Source organism: Myxine glutinosa, chromosome 2 (genome assembly GCF_964187855.1).
Source record: "Myxine glutinosa chromosome 2, kmMyxGlut1.1, whole genome shotgun sequence".
Taxonomy (NCBI): domain Eukaryota; kingdom Metazoa; phylum Chordata; class Myxini; order Myxiniformes; family Myxinidae; genus Myxine; species Myxine glutinosa.
This window is the reverse complement of record NC_136262.1, coordinates 217,842,767-217,870,082: the sequence shown is the minus strand read 5'-3', so window position 1 is coordinate 217,870,082 and position 27,316 is coordinate 217,842,767. Positions and strand designations below refer to the sequence as shown.

General features: G+C 44.5%; 1 protein-coding gene across 9 annotated transcripts in view; it reads right to left on the bottom strand.

Moving 5' to 3' along the window:
* LOC137420826 (tropomyosin alpha-3 chain) overlaps positions 1–27,316 on the bottom strand; it is a 72,667-nt gene that overhangs the window by 42,587 nt on the left and 2,764 nt on the right. For 4 of the 9 annotated variants that reach the window (XM_078772263.1, XM_068106248.2, XM_078772264.1 and 1 more), the window contains exon 1: positions 4,495–4,765. In XM_078772263.1, the coding sequence (XP_078628389.1) occupies positions 4,495–4,626 (132 nt within the window). In that variant the 5' untranslated portion in view covers positions 4,627–4,765. Of the gene's footprint in view, positions 1–4,494; positions 4,787–20,451; positions 20,578–22,295; positions 22,597–27,316 lie in introns of those variants that run through there. The other 5 variants (XM_078772261.1, XM_078772262.1, XM_068106245.2 and 2 more) reach the window with 4 other exon arrangements.

Sequence of the window (27,316 nt, the reverse complement as noted above, 5' to 3'; positions counted from 1 at the left end):
AGCATGTCCTGGTGTGAGTAGAGTGACCTGGTCTGAAACCAAATTGATGATCAGAGATCAAGCCATTGGAGAAGAGGAAGGATTTGATATCCAAAGCAATGATGGATTCCATGACTTTGCTGATAATTGGGAGCAGAATGATTGGTCTGTAGTTGCAAGGATCTGTTTTTGCACCTTTTTTGTGTAAAGCGGTAATGTTGGCTGATTTCCAAACTGATGGCAGGTGACTTTGAGCAAAAGAGAGGGTGAAGAGAGTAGAGAGAGGGTGAGATAGAGCGGCAGGACAGGATTTTAGGACCCGTGGACTGATGCCGTCTGGTCCAGTTGCAGAATCAAAGTTGAGGTTTGACAGAAACCTCTCCACCTTGACAGGAGAGAAGGACACAGAGTCCAGGAGCAGCTGAGTATGACTGGGTAAGGTGGGTACAGGGAGAGATGGGTTTGGGACACAAGAATTTGAGGCAAACACAGATTTGAGGCATTCTGCTTTGTCACGTGCGGAGTCAGCTGTGTAGCCATTTAAGGTAAGGGAGGGGATACAAACACCAGAAACAAATTCGACCAGACGCCACCAGCATTTGGAGGAAGGAGACAGGTTTGAGAGTTCAATCTTGAGAGTAGAGAGGTATTGTTTCCTGGCTCTCCTGAGGGTAGACACACTCTTGTTCCGAGCTTGGTGGAAGGAACCGAGATTGCCTTCAGTTGGATTTGCCTTCCAAGAGGCAAAGGCAAGTTGTTTCAGGACAACTGCCTCACCACAACATTCAGTGTACCATGGACGGGAGGAAGGGTATGGCAACTGAAGACGAGATGGGATAAATCTGTACATGAGAGAGAGCAGTTTACTTTGGAAGAATTCCCAAGAAGAGTTGATGTCAGAGGCAGTGGAGATGGGAGACCAGACCAGATGATTGATGACTGATTGAAGACCGTGCCAGTCAGCCTGAGTGAAATGCCAGACTCGCCGACGCTGAGGAGGCCCTCTGAGAATGGCCAGAGAGATATCCACTTTAACAAGCACATGATCAGAAGAACCGATTGGAGCAGAACAAGAGCAGCAGACATTTGCAGGGAAGTTTGTCATAACCAAGTCTGGAAGAGAAGATGCTCCGTCGACTGAGATCCAGGTCAGGAAATTGACAGATTGTGTCAGTCCCAGTGAGTCGCAGAAGTCCTTTGCTGAGGAGCCATGGCTGGTGAGACAGGTACCCACACCCAGCCAGTTGGCATGATGACAGTTGAAGTCGTCACATATGAGGAAGAGAGAGTTGGGATGAGTGGATAGAAGTTGGTCCATGTTGTCAGACAGCAAAATGTAAATGGAGTCATCACTGTTTGGAGGACGGTACAAAACACATATGAACAAAAGGTGGGGGCGGAGAGGAAGCCGTAGCCAGAGGTACTCCTGGGGGTAGGGTGGAGAGAGGGCAGTGCAAGGAGAGTGAGGAAGAGAGTTTTTGATAAAGATAGCAACCCCACCACCAGGATGAGGCTCAGGTCTATCATACCGGAGGAGGGAGTAACCAGAGAGAGATATTAAGGAATCATAGACATCTTGAAGTAGGAAAGTTTATGTTAAGCAGATTACGCCTGGTTTGTCAGAAGCAACCTGTATGGAGAGATCAATCAGGTTTGAGCGTAGGCTCTGGATATTTGAGGTCCATACCGTTAAGGAAGAAGGAGGAGGAGCATCGGGTGCAGGACAGGGGAGGGGTAGGGTAAGATTAAAGGTGAGTGGGGGAGGTCGGGAGAGCTGTTGATAGTGAGTCAGAGATTGCAGAAGAGTTAGGAGAAAGGGAAGGATGAGGACAAAAGGTTTGATGGTGATGGGATGAGGCACATTGAGGAGTTGTTTGAGGGGGTTTATTGCAAAGTAGAAGGTTGGAGGAGGTGGAGGTATGAGATAGAAGGGAGATGAAGTGAGGAGGAGGGGGAGGGGGAGGAGGGAGAGTTGGAGAAAGATGGTAGGGGGGGGAGGAGATTTGAAGGGATGGGGTTGGGAGGGAGATTTGAAGGGGAGGGGTTGGGGGGGAGATTTGAAGGGGAGGAGCAAGGGGGGAGATTTGGAGGGGAGGAGAGAGGGGAGAGAATTGAAAGGGAGGGGTGAGGGGGGAGTTTAGGAGGGGAGGTGTGAGGGGGGAGTTTAGACAGTGGGTGATTAATGAAAAATTAACATTTATTACAAACTGGGTTTATTGTGATTTTCAAGTCAGAGATCCGTTTAAAAATGATAGAGGAGGAGTACAATGAAGGGGAGTTTAGATAATGTAGGGAGGAGGAACTATAATAGCTTGAATTGTTTTTGAAGTGGAATGAATTGAAGAGGAAATTGAAAAAAGCTTGAAAAAAGCTGGAAAGAGGAAATTGAAGTTGGTGGAGATGCACTTGGCCAAAGACCAGAAGGTGTGAATGCTGCTGGTCAGAGAGGACAGCTTTCAGACGTCTGCTGGACAAAGATGGCTTTGTGTAGTTGGTGCTGTCGAGATGATATGCATGTAGTTGTTGTGTGCAGCCACCAAAGCACTACGACTATGATCAGAAGGTGAGGATTTCCAGGCTTTGAAGAAGCAGTTTTTCCAAGGAGACAAAGGAAGCACAATGATCGAAGAAGCACCTACCATAGAATCCCCTTTCATAGAGTTGGCGACGGATGGTGCGAGTTGAAACTGTCGTACCTTGTGTCTGAAGGTCAGCTCGAATGTGTTTGGCAGTTCATCGAGGTGCTTTATCCACCATTCGAACAATCCTTCGCTGTAATGTTCGATCAAGTTTTCTCTTGTGGCCACATCCAGGGAGATTGGCTACAGTGCCATGGGCCTTAAACCTCTTGATAACATTGCGTACAGTGGACACAGGAACATCAAGATCTCTGGAGATGGACTTGTAGCCTTGAGATTGTCCATGCTTGGTTACAATCTTGTGTCTGACCGCCTCAGACAATTCCCTGGTTTTCTTTCTTTTCTCCATGCTCATTGGGTGCACAGTGACACAAAACAGCAGAATGACTCCTTTTCTCTATTCAAACTTGTTGAATGAGTGATTTTTATATTGCAGGCACCTGCAACTCACCACAGGTGAGTTCATTTCCAATGTAAAGGAGAATCACCTGCTTGAAATCTAATTATTTCTAACAACTTCTAAAAGGTGCCATTAATATTGTCCGAGCCATTTTAGGATTTCTGTGTGGAATAAGCTAAGATTTCGTAATTTTTTTAAAGCTTTTTTGTTTTGTTCCACTGCAAACCAAAGAAATACATCTGTGGATACGAAATATTTTTTTATTTCAACAATTTTCTGGATGAAATGGTGTATTATTTGAAAAAGGTGCAAGGGTGCCAATATTTTTGGCCACAACAGTATGTGAACTCGTATTCCTAAAATAACAAAGAGTTTTACAAGTATCAGAAGTTTTATTCATTTATTTAGATAACTGGAATCACATTTCTACACATGGTCCGGCTGGGAGTACCATTGTTAGCAACCCCCAGCAGTCCCAGGAGAGTCCTAATGACCGCTCAGAGGAGTGCCAAAAGCCTCATCCAGATGGTAAATGCCTGAGCCATGATGATGAAGAAGGCAGATCCATGGAGCACAGCACACAGTTTTATGTAAGCACAATGAATGCCATTAATCAGCAAACCCTGTGCTCCTCTGAACAGTGAGTGCACTGTGGGTTCATTTAACGGATGTACGCAAATGCAAGAAGTTACAGGGAAAAGATGAAATAAAAAAGCATGACAAAAGAAATAAATAAACAGTAACGTAAAAACAATGCCAAAAAATAAGGAAAAGCCCATCATTTCGATGGGATTCATAAAATCCCAAAGAGAATACAGCTCGAGGGTTTCAGATGCTTTATGACGTCACTCACGATGAACGGATTAAGGAAACACTGACCCCGCCCACGCCCCACCCACCCACGAGCTGTTCTTTCTCAGTACAGCCGGTCGTGATACACCAGTGATGGCAAGTGGGAGGGGAGAGGTTCAAGGAAAATGAATCCCTGCATGGTACATTGGTACAGGCTCCATAAATGGACTGCTATTCATTGCGCAATTTCACACGCATTTGATTTTGCCAAAATGTTACCTCACGACCAAACTATCCACGATTTCAAACATTTTTGCTTAATTCGTGTGGAAAAGGGAAATTAAATAAAATACAATTAATGTGGTGAACAAGCTCCAGCTCGGCCCAAAGCCAAACTCGAACCAAATATCCTTTCCGCACGACTTAACTGCTGACGAATCGCCCAGGGCGACCGTCACAAAGCAAAAAAGAATGACGTCATAAAAAAAACATTCCGCACATTTACTTCAGAGCGGTCAAATATCATCAGATTAAAATAATCCAAAGAAGCAAAAACGACATTGAGGCGGTTTTGTTACGGGGGAATTGCTCACGAATGAGGTAAAGTGTTCGCCATCATCAAGCGAGCGCTCCCCCTCTCCCCTCACAGAATCGGGTGTGCGAGCCGCGATGGGCAAAGCGTACCTGCTCCCGCGCGAGCCTCTCCGCATCCACCTCACGCTGCAGAAGCTCTGCTTTGTCTTGCGCGTCGTCCGCCTGATCTTGCAGGGTCTTGATCTTTTTCTTCACCGCCTCGATGGTGTTGACACCCGCCATATCTGGCCACGCCGAGCACGACCCGGAGTACGATCGGTGACGGTGCCCGTGTACGAGCCTGCCGAATTTTCGGACAAAAAAAAAAAGCCCTCGAAGAGAATCCCAAAACGCTTCACTCCACACGCCTCTGTTGCTCCGTAGCAGTGAAAAGGCGGCTTTTTCGCTCAAGCCACGCCCAGAGAGCGCCGCGCGACCAATAGGAAGGCCGCGTGAATTTTTTTTAAAATCATTTTCGGACGATACGAGCACCGGAGATAGAAGGAGGAGTAATTGTCCGATGCAAGGTGGAGCCTAATTGATGGGAGAGCAGGGGGAGGGGCTTGGAAGGAGAGCAGGGGGAGGGGCTTGGATGGAGAGCAGGGGGAGGGGCTTAGAGGGAGAGCAGGGGGAGGGGTGGCAGCGATCGCTCTGCGGATGAAATTCGTGAATTGCTGATTTGGCACAGCACGGCCGGTTCGGCTCAAGGGGGAAAAGGCGCTTCTCTGCAGCCTTCCGGCTTTCCTACAGAGAACACCCGATTACACAAAGGACGATAATCAGAGACAGAAATTTGATCACACAATTTTCCCACTGACGTGATGTCGAGGGCTTGTTCCCAATCAAAGTTTCGTCTTCAGAGAGGCACCCACGGTCTCAATTCAAACGTCATGGGATTTGTTGTCTTCACTACAATCTTTAATCAATGCACCATAGTAGAAAATCCCACAGAAGAGCGAAAGAAAAATGGCTTCTATCATTTAACAATTAATAGACAGAACGGTGCAGAGGTAACGTATTTACCTCAGTCTGGGTTCAATTCCCGACAAGACTATAAACTGCCCGATCGATAACAAAGTATGACGTCATTCGGAGACACGTAAACGACAAGTACAACTGTACAAGCATTAGTCAGTTTGGGTGAATTAGTCTGCAGACTACAAGTCTGCAAGCATTAGTCAGTGGGCATTAAATATCGCAGTGCGTCTTTCATGAAGAGTAGACGACTTGTTGCCGTCACCGACGCCAGATACAACATCCTGCATCGACCTCAACTGAAAAAGCAAAGGCAAACCACATAATGTAATCATTACAATGAGACTGTTGTGGTAGAAATGAAACATACGTTGGAGCAGAACACCTCAGTGGAAGACAAACGAGAACTGAGCTAAGCGAGAGAGATGCATGTGAGAGCTGATCGAGCTGGGAGAGCTGAGCTTGGCAAGCGAGAGCTGAGCCAGGAGAGCGAAACGTGAGGGAGAGCTGAGTTGAGCAATGAGAGCGAGACCCAAGCGAGAGCTGAGCTAAGCCAGCGAGAGCTGACTGAGATAAGCGAGACGTGGGTGAGAGCTGATCGAGCTGGGAGAGCTGAGCTTGGCAAGCGAGAGCTGAGCCAGGAGAGCGAGAGCTGAGCTAGACGACCCAGAGCTGAGCCAGGAGAGCGAAACGTGAGGGAGAGCTGAGTTGAGCAATGAGAGCGAGACCCAAGCGAGAGCTTAGCTAAGCCAGCGAGAGCTGACTGAGATAAGCGAGACGTGGGTGAGAGCTGATCGAGCTGGGAGAGCTGAGCTAGGCAAACGAGAGCTGAGCCAGGAGAGCGAGAGCTGAGCTAGACGACCCAGAGCTGAGCCAGGAGAGCGAAACGTGAGGGAGAGCTGAGTTGAGCAATGAGAGCGAGACCCAAGCGAGAGCTGAGCTAAGTCAGCGAGAGCTGACTGAGATAAGCGAGACGTGGGTGAGAGCTGACGTAGGGGTGGAGAGAACTGAGCTAGGAGAGCAAGAGCTGAGCCAGGAGAGCAAGACATGAGCGAGAGCTGAGCTAGACAAGTGAGAGCTGAGCCAGATGAGTGAGAGCCGAGCGAGAGCAGAGCGAGATTCGAGTGAGAGCTGAGCCAGAAGAGTGAGACATTAACAAAAGCTGAACCAGGCGAGCGAGAAGTGCGCGAGAGGAAAGCTAGGTGAACGAGAGCTAAGCTAAGTGCGCGAGACATAAGCAAGCGTTAAGCAAGAGCTGAGCAAGGCAAAGGAGTGAAGGATAGATGAAGTGGGAGTTGAGCCGAGTGAGCGAGAGCTGAGTGGGGTGACCAAGGGAACTAGCTAGAGCAGAGTTGGTTGAATGAGTGAGTGAGAGCCGAGCTGGATAAACCAGTGATAGCAGAGCTGGGCAAACGAGTGAGGGAGCGATAGCAGAGCTGCGAGAAAAAAACGAGGATAGCAGAGCCAGGCAAATGAGCCAGGGAGTGATAGCAGAGCTGGGTGGATGAGCCCAGAGCTGATCGGGGCGGACGAGCGCAGAACCGATTTGTCGATTATATATATATATATTCTCCGCCAGCCTGTCTGTTGCTCTGTCCATCCAGGGCGGTGCTTGGCTGGTCTAACTCCACCCACAATTGAAATCTCAAAAAAGATCAAATCATATGTCTGCCATTTTGTCACCAGTTATAGGCCTTAGGCTTCAGGCCTCCGGTGTACATTTGAAGACTGTCTTCTATCATGAAATGCAGGTACGTTTTGAGGAAAGAAAGGTAGGTTTTGATTGCAGCCCATGCAAAGGAAATTAAGTAATAATGCATATTTTTTGTTCGGGAGCGATTGAAGCAGCGGTCTACTAGCTATACACCTCCCAAAGAAAACTTTCATACCATCAAAAGGATTGCTGAATTTATGTACATTTATAAACTAAACAACGCATTATCTCTCATGAAAGAAAGGTACGATTTGATTACAACCCATGCAGAAAAAAGAAAATACTGCAGTCATAATTCATATTTGAAGTCTTTAAGAATTAAAAAAAAACTCCAACCTGGCCTTTTGGATTTGCAAAAGTTTTTTGGGGGGTGGGGGGGGGGGGATTTTGGAATGGCCCAAATTGGGATTTGATTTTGGGATTTGGGATTTTGAATTTGGGATTTGGGATTTGCCCAAGTGTGCAAATACAGGATTTATAAACAAAATGTATTTCACATGTGCATGGTCAGTTAATTCACATGTGAAGTAAATTAACACCTGTGGCAAGTTGGAGGCGACAAAAAGAGGCTTGTGAGGATTCAAAAGCGGGTTTTATTTGATTTATTTATTTTTACCAAACATGTTAAAAACCCTTTTCGAGAGATTGTCAGTGATACAAAAAAATACACGACAATACTGAGATAGCCGTTTAAGCGTAATAATAAGGAGGTTCCAAATAAGCCAACTGACATAATATAAAAATATAATGATCGATGTAAGATTGTCCTTTTGCTTTTATGAGCAGGAGGAGGGGAAGGGGAGGAGAGGACAAAGAGTTGGGCTTTGAAAGGGGAGCAAAGATGAGACAAAGTTGGGAGGGGAGGTTGAGACTTCAGTGGTGTGGGGGTGAGGGGTAGTTTGAGGAGTTGTGTTGGAGGGAGTTGGGTGGGGAGGTAGCTTGAAGGCTTGGGAGTGGGAAGGGGATTTAAGCCTTTAGGTTGGAAGGTGGATGTTGAGTACTTGGGTTTTGTGAGGAGGGTGGGGAGGGGGGCGGGGGAGGTTGAGGACATGAAGTCACATTTTACATTGTGAGGCGCAATGCTCCGCGGCTCCCTGCTAGTGTATAATATCCTCAACAATTGCTGCAGAACACACTTTAGCTGGTCAAACCAATTGGATTTCCTTTCTAGAACATATGGGTGTCAAGACAGCTGGGATGTGGCCAGACGATGGGTAAGGTGTGGGTAATGAATACTGCATCATGAACAGATGGCTGATGTGCGAAAGTGCACCCAAAGAAATACTCCACACACACCCATCTGTAAAGCTCAAAGCTGATAGATGCTCAACTTGGTGATACTGTGGAGAACAATCCAGAAGTCCAGTTGGTAAATCATTCAGGATCAAATTTGGTGTTGTTATTACAAACTTTTCTTTAACTTCATCTGAAGTTTGTTTGTTTGTCCCGTTTCAAATATTTGAGCCGTTCGTTTTCTCGGTTCCATACGTCCTAGAGAGCTGAAATTTGGCCCACGGTCCTCTTTTCTGGTACATTTTCATCTATCAAAATGTAATTAAAAATAGTAAGGATTAAAAAAAAATAGGTTTAAAACTCTTTTAAATATAAAAATGTGTAGCCCAAAAACATGTTTTTTCGTTTACTTCTTTAAAAAAGCTCAATTCAATGTTCAGAAGCATCTGATCAAGTACTTGGCCTCTTCTCAAAAATAAAAGAAAAGAAAAGTAAGAATGTCAATAAAAGTGGTGACTTTGCCATTTGTAGGTTTGGGGGATAAAGTGGGGGAAAATAAATGGTGCAGAGTGGTGTGATAATTTATACTGTTTTAAGGGGAAAGGAGTTTGGAAAGATGGGATAAGTGGAAAATGTGTTTAAAATTCTACCATTTTTATGCCCCCAGCGACAAAGTCGTTGTTCTCTGTTGTCTCTGATTTCAGGTTGTCTGCCCGGCTGTCCGTCCGTCCGTGATAGGTTTTCATTACCGCGATAACTTGAGAACGATTAAAGGTATCTTAGTCAATCTTGGTGCAGGTAGGTATAAAGAGGTAAAGATGAACTGATTAGATTTTGGGGTCACGAAGTCAAAGGCCAAAGGTCATGTTAGGTAAAAATCCTGTTACCACGATAACTTGTGAACCAGTGATGGGATTCTGACCAAATTTGGTACAAGTATGTATAATGATGTAAAGATTAACTGATTAGATTTTGGAGACATGAGGCCAAATGTCAAAGTCTGTAATAGGTCTATAACTTGAGAACAGCTGAAGTGATCTAATTCAAACTTGGTACAGGTATGCATGATATTGCAAAGATTAAGTGATTAGATTTTGGGGTCAAACGTCAAAGGTCAAATCGGTAATAGGTCTATAACTTGAGAACAGCTGAAGTGATCTAATTCAAACTTGGTACAGGTATGCATGATATTGCAAAGATTAAGTGATTAGATTTTGGGGTCAAAGGTCAAATCGGTAATAGGTCTATAACTTGAGAACGACTGAAGTGATCTAATTCAAACTTGGTACATGTACGCATAATATTGCAAAGATTAAGTGATTAGATTTTGGGGTCAAACGTCAAAGGTCAAATCGGTAACAGGTCTATAACTTCTTCAGAATTCTTCAGAATCATTGGAATCTCCCGCGATGAAGCTAACTCCAAGGGCCTCTCACTCACTCACCGCAGGCAGGTTGGTGGTCTTTCCGTCTTCTACCGACTCCTCTCTGGCCTTGCCCCCCCCCCCCCAGCTCTCTCTGGGCTCTGTCCCGCAAATATTCCTACAGGTCGCACAAGATCTGCCTGTAACCCTCTTATGGTTAAACTGCCAAAATCAAGACTCTCTGCTCACCTTCACTCCTTCATTTCTCTTTTCTCCCGCCTCTGGAACAAACTCCCTCACTCTCTTCAATCCCACTCCACCCTCCAGGTCTTTAAAACAGCTGTTCACCACCATCTCTTATCTTCCCCCATCCAAAACCTTGATCTTTTCTACCCCCGCTAATTTCACCCCAATTCCACTTTTTTGAAATACCAACCTCTGTCCTGGAAGTCCTTGGTGTCCTTGTGTTTTATACTTCTCCCACCCCCCTCCCCCCCCCCTTCCCACACCTCCTCCCCCCAAGCCCTCTCCCTCCCACACATCTCCCTGCTCTCAAATGTTGTGTTTGTGTGCTTCCCCTTCTCTCCCCATCTTGTCTTCCGCTCCCTCTTTTTATATATTTTGTTTGTCTGGTTGATTTGTTTGTGAAGTAAATGTTAGCTCTTTCCTGAGCCTCGATTCAGTATACAAAAACAAACAAAAAAAAAAAACTTGAGAATGGTTGAAGTGATCTACTTCAAACTTGGTACAGGTTTGTATAATGTTGTAAAGATTAAGTGATTAGATTTTGGGGTCAAAGGTCAAAGGTCAAAGTCGGTAATAGGTCTATAACTTGAGAATGGCTGAAGTTGTGATCCAATTCAAATTTGTTAGGGTATGTATAATAATGTAAAGATTTAATTATTAGAATTTGGGGTCAAGAGGTCAAAGTTCAAAGTCTGCAATAGGTCTATACCTCGAGAATGGCTGAAGTGATCAAATTCAAACTTGGTACAGGTATGTATAATGATGTAAATATTAAATGATTATATTTTGGGTTCAAGAGGTCAAAGGTTAAAGGTCAAAGTCGGTAATAGGACTATACCTTGAGAATGGCTGAAGTGATCAAATTCAAACTTGGTACAGATATGTATAATGATGTAAAGATTAACTGATTAGATTTTGGGGGTCCTGAGGTCAAAGGCCAAATGTCAGAGGTCATGTCAGGTAAAAATGGGAGAAGTTGTGAACAGCTGAAGGGATTTAAATTAAAACTTGGTACAGGTATGTATAATGATGTAAACCTGAACTGATTACATTTTGGGGTAAATAGGTCAAAAGTCAGAGGTCATGTCAAGTAAAAATGTGCTAACTTGGGCACAGATAAATGGATTTAAATCAAACTTGATACAAGTATTATAATGATACAATAATGTGGGCGGAGGCATATCAGTCAACGTCGTGATGTCGAAGAGTGCTGTCCTAGTTCTTACTTGATATGTAGAAGGCCCAAGAAAAAAAACTGCACATTCAGTCTTTTTCCAACCAATATACCGAGACAGGCTTTGTGACACTGCCCTTCAGATATAAAGGAAAGGAAGGGCACAAATGTACCCGAGATGTTAGAGCAGGAAGGGTGGGAAACTTGGCATTGAGACAGACATTGCAGTATCGTTAAATGTGTACAAATAGTCCCAGCAAAAGGAAAGGTCCAGCATATTTATTATTATTATGGGAGTTACAGTGGCCTGCAAAAGTATTCATCCCTTTGCAATAATGCCATATTTAGATGAATTACAAATTATGTAGAAACAATATTTCCAAATGAATTTTATTTTATTTTATAACTGATGGGATCAAACTAAACATTGTTATAGCTGAAGTAGGTCACATGTCAGGAATACCTGTAAAAACATGTACAAATCAAAATTCAATGGTTGTAAAAGTATTCAGCCCCTTAGGTCAGTACTTGGTGGAAGAACCTTTTGCATCAATGACTGCTATGACTCTCTTTGGGTAGGTCTCTACCAGCTTTGCAAAGTGAGATGGTGAAATCTTTTCCCATTCTTCACGTGAAAATTGCTCTAGTTCTGCCAGGTTTGATGGGGATCGTCGATGGACTGTAATCTTCAAGTCTCACCTTAAATGTTAAATTGGATTCAGGTCAGGACTTTGACTGGGCCACTCAAGAACATTCATTTTCTTCTTATTCAGCCACTCTAGTGTGGCTTTAGCTTTGTGCTTCGGATCATTGTCCTGCTGAAGTGTGACTCTCCTACCCAGGTTCAGATTCATGGCTGGCTCAAGCAGGTTTTCATAAACGATTCTCCTGTACATTGCACCGTCTATTGTCCCTTCTACCCTGAAAAGCTTGCCAGTCACTGCTGATGAAAATAAGCCCCATAACATGATGTTACCACCGCCATGCTGGACAGTAGGGATGGTGTCGACTTGGTGATGTGCAGTGTGAGGCTTGCGCCATTCAACAATTTGAATTTAGACCAAACAGTTCAATTTTTGTCTTGCCTGACCTCAAAACCTTTCTCCACATGCCTGCTGTATCATTAAGATTATTTTTCACAAACTCAATACGAGCTTTTAGATGCGTCTTTTTCAGTAATGGCTTCTTTCTTGCCACCTGTCCATAGAGACAAGCCTTGTGAAGGGAACGGGATATTGTTGATTTATGAACACTGTTCTCCATCTCGAACATAGAGCCTTGCGGATCTTTCAAAGTCATGGTTGGATTTACAGTGACATTCCGAACCAGTTTCCTGCTTGCCCGGCTGATGAGTTTGGATGGGCAACCTGATCTGGGTAAAGTCTGGGTGGTATGATACGTCTTCCACTTATTAATGATGGATTTCACAGTCATCAAAGGGATGATGAGGGATTTTGAAATCATCCTATAACCCTCTCCTGAACGGTGCTTCTCCACCACTTCATGTCTGACTTCTTTGGAAATCTCCTTGGTCTTCATGTTTGCCTTGTTGGTTAACCAAGTGTTTTGCCACCTTAAAACTTTTTAGATAAGCTTAATTTTTACACTCACTTACACTTATTTACAATAATACAAGTGGAACCTATTACTCTTACTTTGTAACTTTTCAAGCAAATAATTTTATCTTGAAGTGACTTAGGGTTAATTAGGCAAAGGGTTTGAAAACGTAAGCAACTGAGAATCATCTGATTTTTTCTATTAATCTAAGTTATTCACGTTTTATCTGCATTTTAGCTTTATTACTTTGGGGTAGTTTGTGAATACTATATGTATGAAGTTTGATTTGAAAGCATCATGAAACAAGCCCAGGTGGCATACAAATATGAAAACTTTGGAAGGGGGGGGGGGGGGCAAGGGAGTGGTTGGGTGGGGGGTGGGGGGGGGGGATGAATACTTTTGCAGGTCACTGTTATTCCCCTATGAGCACTTTTCTCACAAGGCTGTGATCCCAGGTTTACGTCCCATTGCACTTTTTTCACTAGCTTGCTGTCCCAATGAGATGAACTTTAAAATATTCTCTACCAAGGATAGATCATAGCTGATGGCTTGGTCAAAAAACTACTTGTAGGTATGACTGAGAGATTAAAGTGGTTGGTCACAGAAGGTACGAATGTGCATCACATGTAGGACAGTGGTATTATGTCAAGTTACAGGTTATGAGCCTCAACCAATACTCAGCTTGCTAGAGTATCCTTGCTACCAAATAATTTGTTTAAATGTTAAGTGCAAGTCATCTCCCTTTTGCTCTCTCAGCAACCCCTCTTCCCTCTCCCACTGCCCCAGCTCTTCCAGGATGTTCTTCCAGTAATTCCCTCATTGATAAACTTGCAAAATCCATCTCAAACAGGAATGTTGTACGTCTCATGTCATCCCTCACCCTTACCCACAATATTTTCTTCCCCATTAACACCACCTAGCTCAACTTTTTTTATTTGCAGGTTTCTGTGTTAGTTCATTGTCTTGTTTGTGTGATATGGTTGCCATGCTGCTTCCCCTATCAGTTCATACCCTCCATGACCTTGCTCTTCCATGAGCCTCCATGTTAAAGAAATAAAAATGCACTTAGTTTTTCCACCAACTATAGTTAAACTGAAAGCATAAAGGTGTAGGAAAGCTCTATTATTTATCCAAATAAATAGAATAATAATAAATAGTGGTGGGTGACCTATATTGAGAAAAGAGCAGATAAAAACAATGACATTAATTACAGCAAATGGCATGCAAGCAATTAGGACTTCTTGTACTACTACTGAAATCATGTTATTCTTCAAATAAATACAAATCATAATCAGACAAGAAAAGCAGTTATAATAACAAGTCCCAATCGGGCAAAGATGATGAAAAACGCCACAAGACAAAAAGAAAAAAACATGAAAATAAAAGAAAAATAAGAAGAAGAGGAAGAAGAATAATGTGCAGCAGCAGCAGCAACAACACGATACAAAATGTTCCGAAGAAGAACAGCAAATGCATCAGCAAGATATAGAAACGGATGCAGATTGCTCAGGAAGAGATGGAAGCCGAGTATTCGACACAGAAACCAACAAGAGTAATCAATGAGATCATTTGATCTCAGAAAAACACCCCACAGATCCGTCATGATCTGGAGAGTGCAAGTGAAAAAAAGAGGCCAAGGCCCTTTCTCCCCCATTCCCACAGAAACCCCATAAGAGGTCCAAGGAGAGTTACAAAAATAGTTCTCGAGTTTCCTCGGAAACAACGTACCTCGGAAACCTGTACACTTATCCTGGAAATGAAACAGCAATTTTGACAGTTCCTCCATAAAATGGTTTAAAAATTAACCTTTCTTCAGATTAGGGCAGAGATGTATTTCAACCAAACTGTTTGTTTTTTTTATACTGTATATGTGCGAGGGAAAGGAAAACAAGGAGGGGGCAGCAATTGATGGGGGAAATGAGAAGGGGGGCAGCAATTGAGGGGAAAGCGTGAGAAAAGGGGAGGGGGAATAATACGAAGCCATAGAGAGGGTTCAGCCTAGAGTGACTACATTGATTCCAGAGATTAATTACACCAAGTTATTATTATTATTTCATATGCGGGTTATATCCGGCACGGTTATATCAGAACGAGCTGATTCGTCACACGGTCATGGATTGCTTAACCTCAATATAGGACTGTTCAAAAATTATGTAACGCTGTTTTAGTAATTTGCGTAACGTAACACTTGATTACCGTGCATTCTGATGTGCTTGATGGAACCCTACTATTATTCGAGATACGATTGGTTTTTTGGTGGGTCCCTCATCGTGAATAACACTCGACCCAAACAAAGTCAATGGAAATCTGATGCAACAAATCCAGGCAGTGTATAATCAGCAGAGGCCTACATGCCTAATGTTTTAGGCCCACCAGAAAACCAAGATGGTGGCCATATCATTTTGTTTCAGTGCTATGGTGGGTGGAGTCAAGCGACAGATGTGGGTGTGGTCCTGCAGTTGTCCTTCCAATGGGTGCACATTTCAAAAATCAATCCCCAATAAGAACCCCAACAACAACGACAACAATGACAACAACGACAACAACGACATCAACAACAGCAATGTGAAGCTCTTGTAGAACTGTGCCATGTCGCAGGTAAAAATAAATAAACCATAAAACGTTTCACCTCATCTCTGGTCTTGCTTTATAGGTTCATTTGATGTGGTCTGTGGTTCTGGTTCAGTTGTAACGAAATTGGACATTTACAAATTGTTCATCTACCTCTAATATGCATCTTTATTTCAATAATGGCTCCAATTATTTCCACCTTTTTGTGGGCTCAATCAGGGTAAGTTTCTGTACCCGGTCTTTCACGAACTAGCTGGCCAGGCCCAACGTTCGATTATAGGTGGTTTTAGCTGGAATTTGGGACCTTTAATGTCAGCCGACTAATGCTTACACACGAGACCCAGCATAACGACCATTCGATGTATGATGCACTTTGATGCAACAAACCAATCCGAGATTATAGTTGCGTTGGGAATCTAAGCCAAACTCGACAACTCAAAGGTAAGTGTGCTACCTTTGCACCATCCTTTCATACTCCAGCCTTAAATGTACTTTTATAATGTTAAAAAAATTCATTTTTAAAGATTAAGCACAAAACAAACTAGATATCTGCAATCACAAAGTGATCACCAAAGCAAAGTCTCCCCAAGTGCCTGTGATCCAATGATGGCCATATTTTCTGACCACCATATGATCTTGACCTCCAACATTTAGGGATAGAGTATAAATTAAGAAAATGTGTCCCCATCCACAATCTATCCATAAAACTCATGAAAATTGGAGGAACATTATTCAAGTTATGATCAAAAAGGTGTTTTAGTTAATTAGGTCACAATCTGAAGAGATATTACCGAACCCGTCAATGTGTTTACATGCAGAGAGAGAGAGAGAGAGAGAGAGCAGTTTCATATGGGTGGAAACTCAAACATAGGGGGAATACCCCTGGCTCTCACCTGGTTGAATAAACAGTATACTGCACTGACTAAAGGTATTTGAAACCAATTTCTGTGGTTGCTGGAAGACAGGGCAGCATGTAGAATCATACTAACATAATCATACTAACATGTGTAGTTTCTGAGAAGAAAGCAAATACCTATTTTGGGGGGTCAAACCTGGACCCACTTTGACCCCCGTAGACTCCCTTAGACTTCGATTTTCTTAGTGCCGTAAACAAACTTCGGTACATCACGGGTGATGATGGTTGTGGTCAAGTTTCATCGAAATTGTGTGTGTAGTTTCAGAGGAAAAAACAAATTCCTATTTTGTGGGGTCAAACCTGGATCCACTTTGACCCCGGGAAACCCCCTTAGATCCTGATTTTTTTCATGCCGTGAACAAACTTTAGTCACAACACAACAAATATCGTTTGTGCCAAATTTGGTCGCAATCCCATCAGCGGTTTCGGAGAAGAAGTTTCAAGTGTTTACTGACTGACGGACGGACAACGCGCCATCGCATAAGCTCCCCTGAACTTCGTTCCAGGTGACCTAAAAAGTAGGTCAAGCACACTAATCAAACATCAGGTGCACAACATCAGTGGAGGTACGCTATTATGATGCACGAACATTTTGGAAGGCCAAGCTGTCTTTAAGATTCCACATTGATGAAAATTGTGCGATGACAAAAACTGCCATTTGACCTTGACCTTTGACTTGACCCCGTAGGGGTCTGATGTAAATTAACTTGAAATGCGCATTGCTCTAGGCTATCGGGTGAGGGCAATTCCGTTCCGATCAGATAAACCTTAGTGGAGTTATGGTGAAAAATGTTAAAATGTCTATAATTAGGTCATGACCTTAAAATAGATTAAATAGATTAATCTTAAATAGAAATAATAGATTAATAATATTAAAAATAGATTAATCAAGGTTAAAAAAATTGTCAACCGTACATAAAGGAGAGGTAGAAAAAAAACCCCCTAAATGGTGGTTTAGTACTCCTCGGGGTCTAAGAAACTCGAGGATAACATTAAAAATTGGGGACACTAATTGTCGAAACAAACCACACCATATCGGGGGATGCTTATCGGGGGATGCTTCCACTAAGGAAAGGTTACAAATTGTTTTGAATAAAATACACTTTCATTTCCTCCGTTTAATGGACAAACAATGCTGGCTTTGTCCAGCGATTGCAACACATTAAAATGTAAATCCTTCCTGCGCATCCTCCGAATCCCAAGTTAAAAATAAATAAATATTAAAGCAGTACATTGGGATTAAACGCTCGACCATATCCAAAGGACATTTGGGCATTCTATTCCCGACTGTGTTAATTCACAAGGCCAAGCGTGAAATTCCTTTGGCTCAAGTGCAACATCTGAGCTCAGCTGCATGCAACGAATGACAGGAATAACGATCGTGGTACTACCAGGTGCCAACATGGAATTAGAGATGGCTGGGGTCAGGTGGACGACGGATCTAAAGCACGGACGCACGCACGCATGCGCACATGCCTGAAGCATTTATTTATTTATTTAGAACAAACGTCAAAATGACGTTTGGGAAAAAAAATACAAAATAGAATTTGCCACGAATGCGTCAATGGATGTCAACCTGTTATGTTGCATCTCGATTAAAGGTCACATGAAAATTTAAAGGTGACATCAGAGAAAGGGCGAAAAAGAAAACAGATAAGAAGAGAAAACATTAGATGCTTATAACTTGTCATGATCTGTAAAGTGACTTTCAAAGGGTACATGACCTTTGACTCATTCAACCCAAAATGGAGTCAGTACATCTTTGTATCACAGACCATACTTGCACCAAGTTTGGTTGAAATCCCTTTCGTTTTTCACATGTTAATGTGGTAACAAAGTTTTTCAACCAAAGGTCACATGACAATAGACTTTTGACCTTTTGAACACAAAATCGAACCAGTTCATCTTTGTATTACAGTTCATACTTTTGCCAAGTTTGGTTGGACTCCCTTCTGTAGTTCACAAGTTATCATGGTTAACGCCATCCTCCTACACACGCATGAACGGATGGACAACCCAAACACATCAGGCCTCCCCGGCCTTCGGCCTTCGGCCTGCTGCGGAGGCGTAAAAATAAATAAAGTGTTTTAATCTCTCGTTTCAGCAATGTGCCCCCCTTTCCTTTCCCCCGTCCCTTCCTCGCTCTTCCGCCCCTCCAACCCCCCTAAACACACACGGAAAGCATGCACAGCCTTTGTTTGCATAATGCTCTGTTTACCATGTAAGGAACAGTGACTGATCCAATTGTTATGTCACTGCTAACTTTAGATAAGCCAATTGCGTTTTCGCAGGATGCTAGGAGAGTAGTCTACCCTTGTCCTGATGAAACACTTTTTTTTGTTCCTCTACAACGTGGGACAGCGGCTCAACAGTTGAACAGACGCAAGCAATGGAATTAACGAATCGGAAAATAAGAGAGAGAGGAGAGAGAGTAGGAGGTGATACACCACAATCTGCAATTAGAAGGTTGGACGAGGAAGTGTTCATGGGGAGAAAGATCATGGATAGGGAATAGGGGATGACGTGAGAGATGAAATGGCAGTGTTCCACCTCCTTGGGGCCCTGAAAGGAAGAGTCGCAGAGAACAGCCAAAGAGCCTCTCGAGAAGAAAGAAACTAAAGAGTTTAAGTGTAGTCAGCCTGGTTTTTTTTGGTTTTTTTAGGTTTAGCAATGAGTGGGTTAGTAGAAGAACACCTGATCTTAGGGGTGGGTGGGTCACGGGTCTAGGGAAGTAGACCGGTGAAGCGCAGACAAAGAAAAACATCCCCCAAAACAAGGAGGCCACCAAGCTGCCACGATGCGAGTGCAACAGGCCTTGTGCTTCAGCCTCACCATGGGAGATGCCAAGAATTTTGAGAGACTTAGTTTCTACCTAATCCAGTAAAGACAGAAGTGATGCTCGGGGTGGCAGGACTACTTCAAGCTACAGACAAAGGCCTTTTCGACTGAATCGCACCGTCAGCAGGAAAGGTTTGAAACGGCGGGGGAGGCCCAGTCTGCAGCTGGCTTTGAAGGTCAGCATGGCTACGGCGCAGCCTTGGAGAGATCAAGAAGTTGAACAGACTCATTATGGCTTACCATGGAAACATAAAAGAACATAAATTCTACGTAATTACTATCAAGCTTGTACAACTTCTTTCGCAGCAAATTTCAAAATCGTGCCATTTATGAATTAGAAATGAAATTACCGAAGTATTGTAGCTGCCCGATTGCACTGCAAAGGGTCGGGAGAGGGGAGTCTTTTTTTTCTTTCTTTTTTGTGGACAAGATCGAGGCTAAGATCAATCATAAAAAAAACGGACACACAAAACATACAATAAAGGGAGCGGGAGACAAGATGGGGAGAGAGAGTGAAGCACACAAGTACAACAGCAGAGAACAAGGACATCGGGAGATCTGTGGGAGGGAGAGGGCTTGGGGGGAGGAGGCGTGGGAAGGGGGGGGGGGGGGGGCGTACATTTTGAACCATCAAAGGAAAACTCCGGCCCGTACATTTAGTACACGTCTGTGTCATTGGCGTGGGGTAAAGCATTCCGTGTGTCGGTGCGATATCATCCGATTAAAAGTGGGAAACACATGGGTTCCATCCCATGGCAGCTCAGCGAAATTTTCCGCGCTCTGCAATGGAGTGGCGATCTGTCCAGGATTGAAGACCCAGATATCATCATGAAGACCCAGATATTCTGCCAAGAGAACGGGCCTCCACCACCCTCCTTAAATTTTGTAGCTCTATTGTCATGACCTTCGTTCACCAGGAAATGGACGTCTGTTGAGATGCAAAGGTCATGAGAGCAATTGGTAGCACTCATTTAGAGGCCATGCGATACAATAATTGCTTCTTCATCATTGTAAATTAGTAACCGAGAGGTCTTCTACCACCTCTTGTCTGGTATGTCCAACCATCCCCTCTTAGCCCTTCTGCCTTCCAGTCCCAATGGGTTACACGCGCTCATCCAGAAGTCCATAGGCCTATCTTGTTACACTCCAAAAATGTAAGACAACTGCTCACCTCCAATTCCTACTTAAGCCTTACATCTTCAATCGGTGGAATTGCCTTGCAGTCAGGTTCGTCTCTCCAACTCAGAGAGAGCGATCCAGCTCATGTTGCCTCTTCCTACCTCGGGTCTTTTCGCCGAAGGACATCAAGCCGGATGAACTTCCCTAGCATAACCATTTCTATAATAGCTGCAACAGCCATCCACAAATAGTGGGCTTCCAATAACATCGCATTACATCCAACTTTGCTCCCACAATCAGCTCTCCCTAGGGATGCTCCAGCTGACAATTCCCACCGGGAAGCCACGACAGGAACCACTCACATCAGCAGCCTTCTTCTCAGCAAGCTCGAGTTTCTCCTGCGCATCTTTGAGTGCCGAAGAGTACTTGTCCAGCTCGTCCTCTGTGCCTTTGAGTTTCTTATGCAGGGCCTGCAGTTCATCCTCGAGCTGTGGAATAGGGGAAGGGTGGGATGGAGGGTGAAATGGTTTCATCTCCAGCAAAAAGGACGCTTCTCTCATTCTCTCGGCAATAGCTCCCGGGATACGAAGCGCTCTGCCCTCCATCCAGTTATGCAAAATGGCATCCCAATGCTTGTCAGAAGAAGATAAACAACCTCAAAATAATCGGGGTAAAACAAGCGAAATGCTCAAAAAATTCACTTCGCGAAGCAAAACCTAAAATCATTCCATTCCATTTTTAATGGGGTCGTCATTATGGGAAGGGCTGACACTGCATGGCACGACATGGCACAATGTGGCACAGCACAACGTGGCATAGCATGGTGTAGCACGACACGATAACGTGGCATGACACGGCACAACATATCAAGGCACAGCACAACACAATGTGACATGGCATGGGTCCGGCTCAGCACAGCATGGCACGGAGAGGTGTGTCACAGCAAGGCACGGCACGACACAATGTAGCACCACATGGCATGATACGGCACGACTTGGCACTACACGTGGCATGGCACTAGACATGGCATGGTACAACGTTGCACGGCATGGCACAACACAATGCTGCATGACATGGCGTGGGACGACATGCATGACACGGCAAGGCACAGCACGACACAATGTGGCATGGCATGGCCTGGCACGGTGCAGCATGGCAGGGAGAGGTGTGGCACGGCACGGTGTAGCACGGAGAGGCGTGGCACGTCATGGCACGGCGTGACACAATGTGGCACCACCATGGCACTGCACGACACAATGGCACAACACGGCGCAACATGGCAGGGAGAGGTGTGGCATGGCCTGACACAATGTGGCACAGCACGGCATAGCATGGAAAGGCATGCCACGGTGTGACGCAATGTGGCACGGCATGGCATGGCATGACACAATGTGGCACAACACGGCATAGCATGGAAAGGCATGCCACGGCATGGCACGGTGTGACGCAATGTGGCACGGCATGGCAGGGCATGACATAATGTGGCACGGCAAGGCGTAGCATGTAGAGGCATGCCACGGCATGGCACGGCGTGACACAATGTGGTACGACATGACACAATCTGGCACGGCAAGGCGCAGCATGTATAGACGTGCCACGGCATGGCACGGCGTGACACAATGTGGCACGGCACGACACAATGTGGCACGGCAAGGCGTAGCAGGTCGAGGCGTGCCATGACATGGCACGACGTGACACAATGTGGCACGGCATGGCACGGCACGACACAATATGGCACGGCATGGCACGGCACGACACAATGTGGCACGGCAAGGCGTAGCATGTAGAGGCATGCCACGGCATGGCACGGCGTGACACAATGTGGCGTGGCATGGCATGGCACAGCATGGCACGGAACAACACAATGTGGCACAGCATGGCACGGAACGACACAATGTGGCACAGCATGGCACGGAACGACACAATGTGGCACGGAATGACACAATGTGGCAAGGCATGGCACGGCACGGCACGGCGTGGCATGGAGAGGCATGCCACGGCACTGCATGGCACGGAACGACACAATGTGGCACGGCATGGAATGGAACAACACAATGTGGCACGGAACGACACAATGTGGCACGGCATGGCACGGCACGACACAATGTGGCACGGCATGGCATGGAACGACACAATGTGGCACGACATAGCACGGCACGACACAATGTGGCACGGTAATGGCATGGCACGGCACATCACGTCAAACCTGTCTAGCTTTCTCCTCCGCAGCCTTCTTGTCTGCCTCAGCCTGCTCGGCACGGTCCATAGCATTCTCCTTATCGAGCTTGAGCATTTGCATCTTCTTCTTGATGGCCTCCATGGTGTTTGCCTAGACCCAGGTGCAGCAAGCCGCTGAAGGTACAGACGAAGGAGAAGTTACAGGTGAAGTTACAGGTGCAGATCCGGGCGGGACGCGTGCGAACCACGTCCCGCGCTCTAGCTCGTCCTTTTAAACCCGGGGCTACGCCTCTGACTCCCGCGGGTCCGCCCTTTCTCCCCTTATCAGCGCCTGGGGGAAAGGGAACGTTGGGGTGGTTTTAGTTGGTGAGGAGGAGAATGATGTTTGGGGGTTGGACGGGGGGAGTGGGGGGGGGGGGGGGGATTAGATTATGAAGAAGAAAATCGGATCAGTCCAAGAACTTCCACCGAATTCAAACTTGGAAAACTTTGGGAATGCTGAAACGACTTTAATCCAAACTAAATAATCCGTTTATATAACTTTTTCCCAACAATTATTTTTTTCGAAGAGTTCAGCGTAATGATAGATAATCACGTGATCGGTTCTCAGGTGACCTGTTGAAGTGTGAACTGGAACGGTACTCAGCATACCTACCTACGCATACATACGCCAGGTGGACAGTATACGATTTGTAACTCAGAATAGTCCAAAGAATCACAATACAGAATCACATTTAATCAAAATCAATCACAGGAATCACCATAGGTCTCGTCTTTCATACCCTGATCTACCCCTCGTTTTTGGCCACATCACTCAATCGTGAAAAATCACTTTAAACATTCTACTAGCCGGATCCGGATCCGGATCTTCACCACAATTGAATCAATTCTTTCTTGTCACATACACAACCTGTCCAACAAGTTTTGTCCAAATCCGTCCATAACTTTTTGAGATATCCTGCTATATGTTGGTATTAGCCCCATCACTCAATGGTGAAGAATCACTTAAAAATTAAATAATTCTCATATCCGAATCCACATTCAGATATTCACCAAAATCGAATCGAATCGTCCTCGTCAGACACCCAACGGGTCCACCAAGTTTCGTCCAAATCCGTCCACAACGTTTTGAGATATCCCGCTATGTATCGTTTTTGGCCCTATCTCCCAATGGTGAAGAATCACTTTTAAAATTCTAGTAGCCGGATCCGAATCTTCACCAAAATCTAATCATTTCGTCCTCGTCACATACGCTACATCTCCACCAAATTTTGTCCGAATCCGTCCACAACTTTTTGAGATATCTTCTTCACAAACGGACAGACAGACAAACAGACAGACAGACAGACAAGGGTGAAAACATAACCTCCATCCACCTTTGGTGGCGGAGGTAATGACAACCTGAGCGATTGGGAAGAGAGTTATCAGATGAGCTGGAAGATACATGAAGATCCCCGTGGGATGGTCAAGACTCCCATGTGAAAACATCGCCACCTGGTGGGGATATTTATTTCATTAAATAACCTTCAGGTATTGAACCGACGACTCCACCAGATTTCAAACATTCCAACTGGACTTGCATCAGGTGTGATTGTTTAATTACTTTTACTCTCTCTCACCGGTCGCTCATCTGGGACAGGTGTCGAGTGGATGTTAGGCGTGGTTGGTACACGTGGTTGGTATACGTGGACGTTACGTGGACGTTACACGTGGACGGAATACATGGACATTATGTGGATGTTATACGTGGATGGTATACGTGGTTGGTATATGTGGACGGTATACGTGGACGTTACGTGGATGTTATACGTGGACGGTATACGTGGACGTTACATGGATGTTATACGTGGACGGTATACGTGGACGTTATGTGGATGTTATACGTAGACGGTACACGTGGACGTTACGTGGATGTTATACGTGGACGGTATACGTGGATGTTATACGTGGACGGTATACGTGGACGTTACGTGGATGTTATACGTGGACGGTATACGTGGATGTTGTACGTGGACGGTATACGTGGATGTTGTACATGGATGTTATACGTGGACGGTATACATGGATGTTATACGTGGATGCTATACGTGGACGGTATATGTGGATGGTATACATGGACGGTATATGTGGACGGTATATGTGGATGTTATACATGGACGGTATACGTGGACGTTATACGTGGATGTTATATGTGGACAGTATACGTTGATGTTATATGTGGATGTTATATTGGGATGTTATACGTGGACGGTATACGTGGACGTTGTACGTGGATGTTATACATGGACGTTATACATCGATGTTATACATGGACGTTGTACGTGGACGGTATACGTGGACAGTATACGTGGATGGTATACGTGGATGTTATACATGGACGTTATATGTGGACAGTATACGTTGATGTTATATGTGGATGTTATATTGGGATGTTATACGTGGACGGTATACGTGGACGTTGTACGTGGATGTTATACATGGACGTTATACATCGATGTTATACATGGACGTTGTACGTGGACGGTATACGTGGACAGTATACGTGGATGGTATACGTGGATGTTATACATGGACGTTATATGTGGACGGTATATGTGGATGTTATATGTGGACGGTATACGTGGATGTTATACATGGATGGTATACGTGGATGTTATACGTGGACGTTATACGTTGACGTTTTATGTGGACATTACGTGGATGTTATACGTGGACGGTATATGTGGATGTTATATGTGGACGGTATACGTGGATGTTATACATGGATGGTATACGTGGATGTTATACGTTGACGTTTTATGTGGACATTACGTGGATGTTATACGTGGACGGTATACGTGGACATTATATGGATGTTATACGTGGACGGTATACATGGACGTTACGTGGATGTTATACATGGATGGTATACGTGGATGTTACACGTGGACGGTATACGTGGACGTTACGTGGATGTTATACATGGACGGTATACGTGACGTTACGTGGATGTTATACATGGACGGTATACGTGGACCTTATATGGATGTTATACGTGGACGGTATACGAGGACATTATACGTGCTCGACAACCCAAAATGGACAATGTACAATGTGTAACTGCCTTCAGGCTTCACCAGGTGAGTTCGCTATGACAAACAGAACAGGAAACTTTCCCACTTTTAAATGTAATAAAACAATAGTGACCAAGTTCACAATGATTGCATCAATATTAAAGAGGAATTCCCAAACGCCAATTTTTAGCCGCGTCGCAAGACGCTGGTCATAGGGTGCCCTCTGCTGTTGTTGTTGTTCTTCTTCTTCTTGTTGTTGTTGTTCTTGCAGAGAAGACAAAACCTCAAAGCTCCACCCATTCTGGGAACCATAGCTCCACCCATTTTGGGAGAGGCTTCATATAAACAAATATCCACCATTTTATTAACTCGCATAGCTTTGAGGCCTGTTTTGTAGGCCCGTGGTGTCTTCCTCTCTCACACAGTTTTCTTTCAAATCAAATTCGATATATCATTTCATTTTTCACAGTCGCTAACATAGTTTTAGACTCGGTTGAAAAAAAACGGGAAGAAAATCCGATGAAAGTTGCCCTTTATAGAACGAAATGAATTCTCAAAGGCCTGTAACTTCAAGTCCATTGAGATATATTTTGTTTAAATCGCGGCATTGTCAGTCATACACCGCCCGAAATAACAGACGGGAAAATGCCGAGATACATTAAAAATTCGTCCATTTGATGACAATCGTCACGATGAAATATTTAATTTATACGTCGTCACAATAATGTGGAGAGAGGAGCATAGCTTCGTTCACGTGTCGCCACACACGGGAAATTGCCGAGATATATATTTTTAAAATCGCGGCATGGTCAGTCATACACCGCCTGAAATAACAGACGGGAAAATGCCGAGATATATTAAAAATTCGTCGCCACACACGGGAAATTGCCGAGATATATTTTCACTTTGCACAAAAATAACATCAAGTAATCGAATCAATAGGAATGTCCTGTGCCTATAACATCGACGTTATAGGCACAGCTGCATCTAGGCATTGTGTAACATCGACGCGGCTTTTGTTTTAATTAAAACTTTTTGTACTTGTTTTTCTTCGGAAAACCATTGAAAATTATTAATCAGGGTCTAAGTCTTATTTGGAGGGAAGGGCTTTTTTGAATTTTTTTTTGCCAATCCCAATGTGTCGAAAATATCCCCAAAGTGTCGATTTTCGATTTTGTCATTGACGTCACACTATGAACTCGTGTTTATTCAAATAGACATTTACAGAGAAAACCGTGCACGTCGAGCTCAGATTCTAATACTGATTCCTCCGTCATTAGCAACTCTGAAGGCTCTCAATATGTTCAAACTGATCAGTGGGATTTTGAAGAAACTATTGAAGACAAAATTAGTGGTGGAAATGCTTTCTGAGGAATTGTGGAGGCGTGTCGTTTCAAGTCTTATGCGAGCGATTCAGACGAAGATGGTGTTTGTGAAGATGGAGGTGTTTTGTTCAAAGTGAAGATGAAAACGCCGGTCGCATGTTTCATACAGATTGGTCGGTTTTGGTTTTCCGTTCAATTGATGGTTTATCAGGGATTTTAAATCAGTCATATTCCTGCAGAAGAAATACGGCACAACATGGTAAGGGCACGCACACACGACACAGCATGTACATGGCTGGCACAACTCAGCACTTACCAGGTGCTGCCCACGTATACGTCAGCACTTAATCAGCCCAGGTACACTCGGACACCACCGACCAAATGGGCGATGAATGTTTTGTCCCATCTACACAGGCTGACCTGGTGTCCTGTATGTTACAGGATCATCCAGTTTCATATTTTCCCGGGATGCCATTTGTGTCTGTGGTCGTGCTGTGTTGATGTCCCACCCCAGTAGAGGGGGATGTTGCCATCGTGGAGGTGTGAGGTGGTCATGGGTATTGTTAGCTAGGGTGACACTTGACGGGGGATTGTGGAGGGGGGAGTTGTGCTAGATGGTCTTACTGTTTTGAGAGATGGCTGTTTCTTCCGCTTAATCATCACCCATTTGA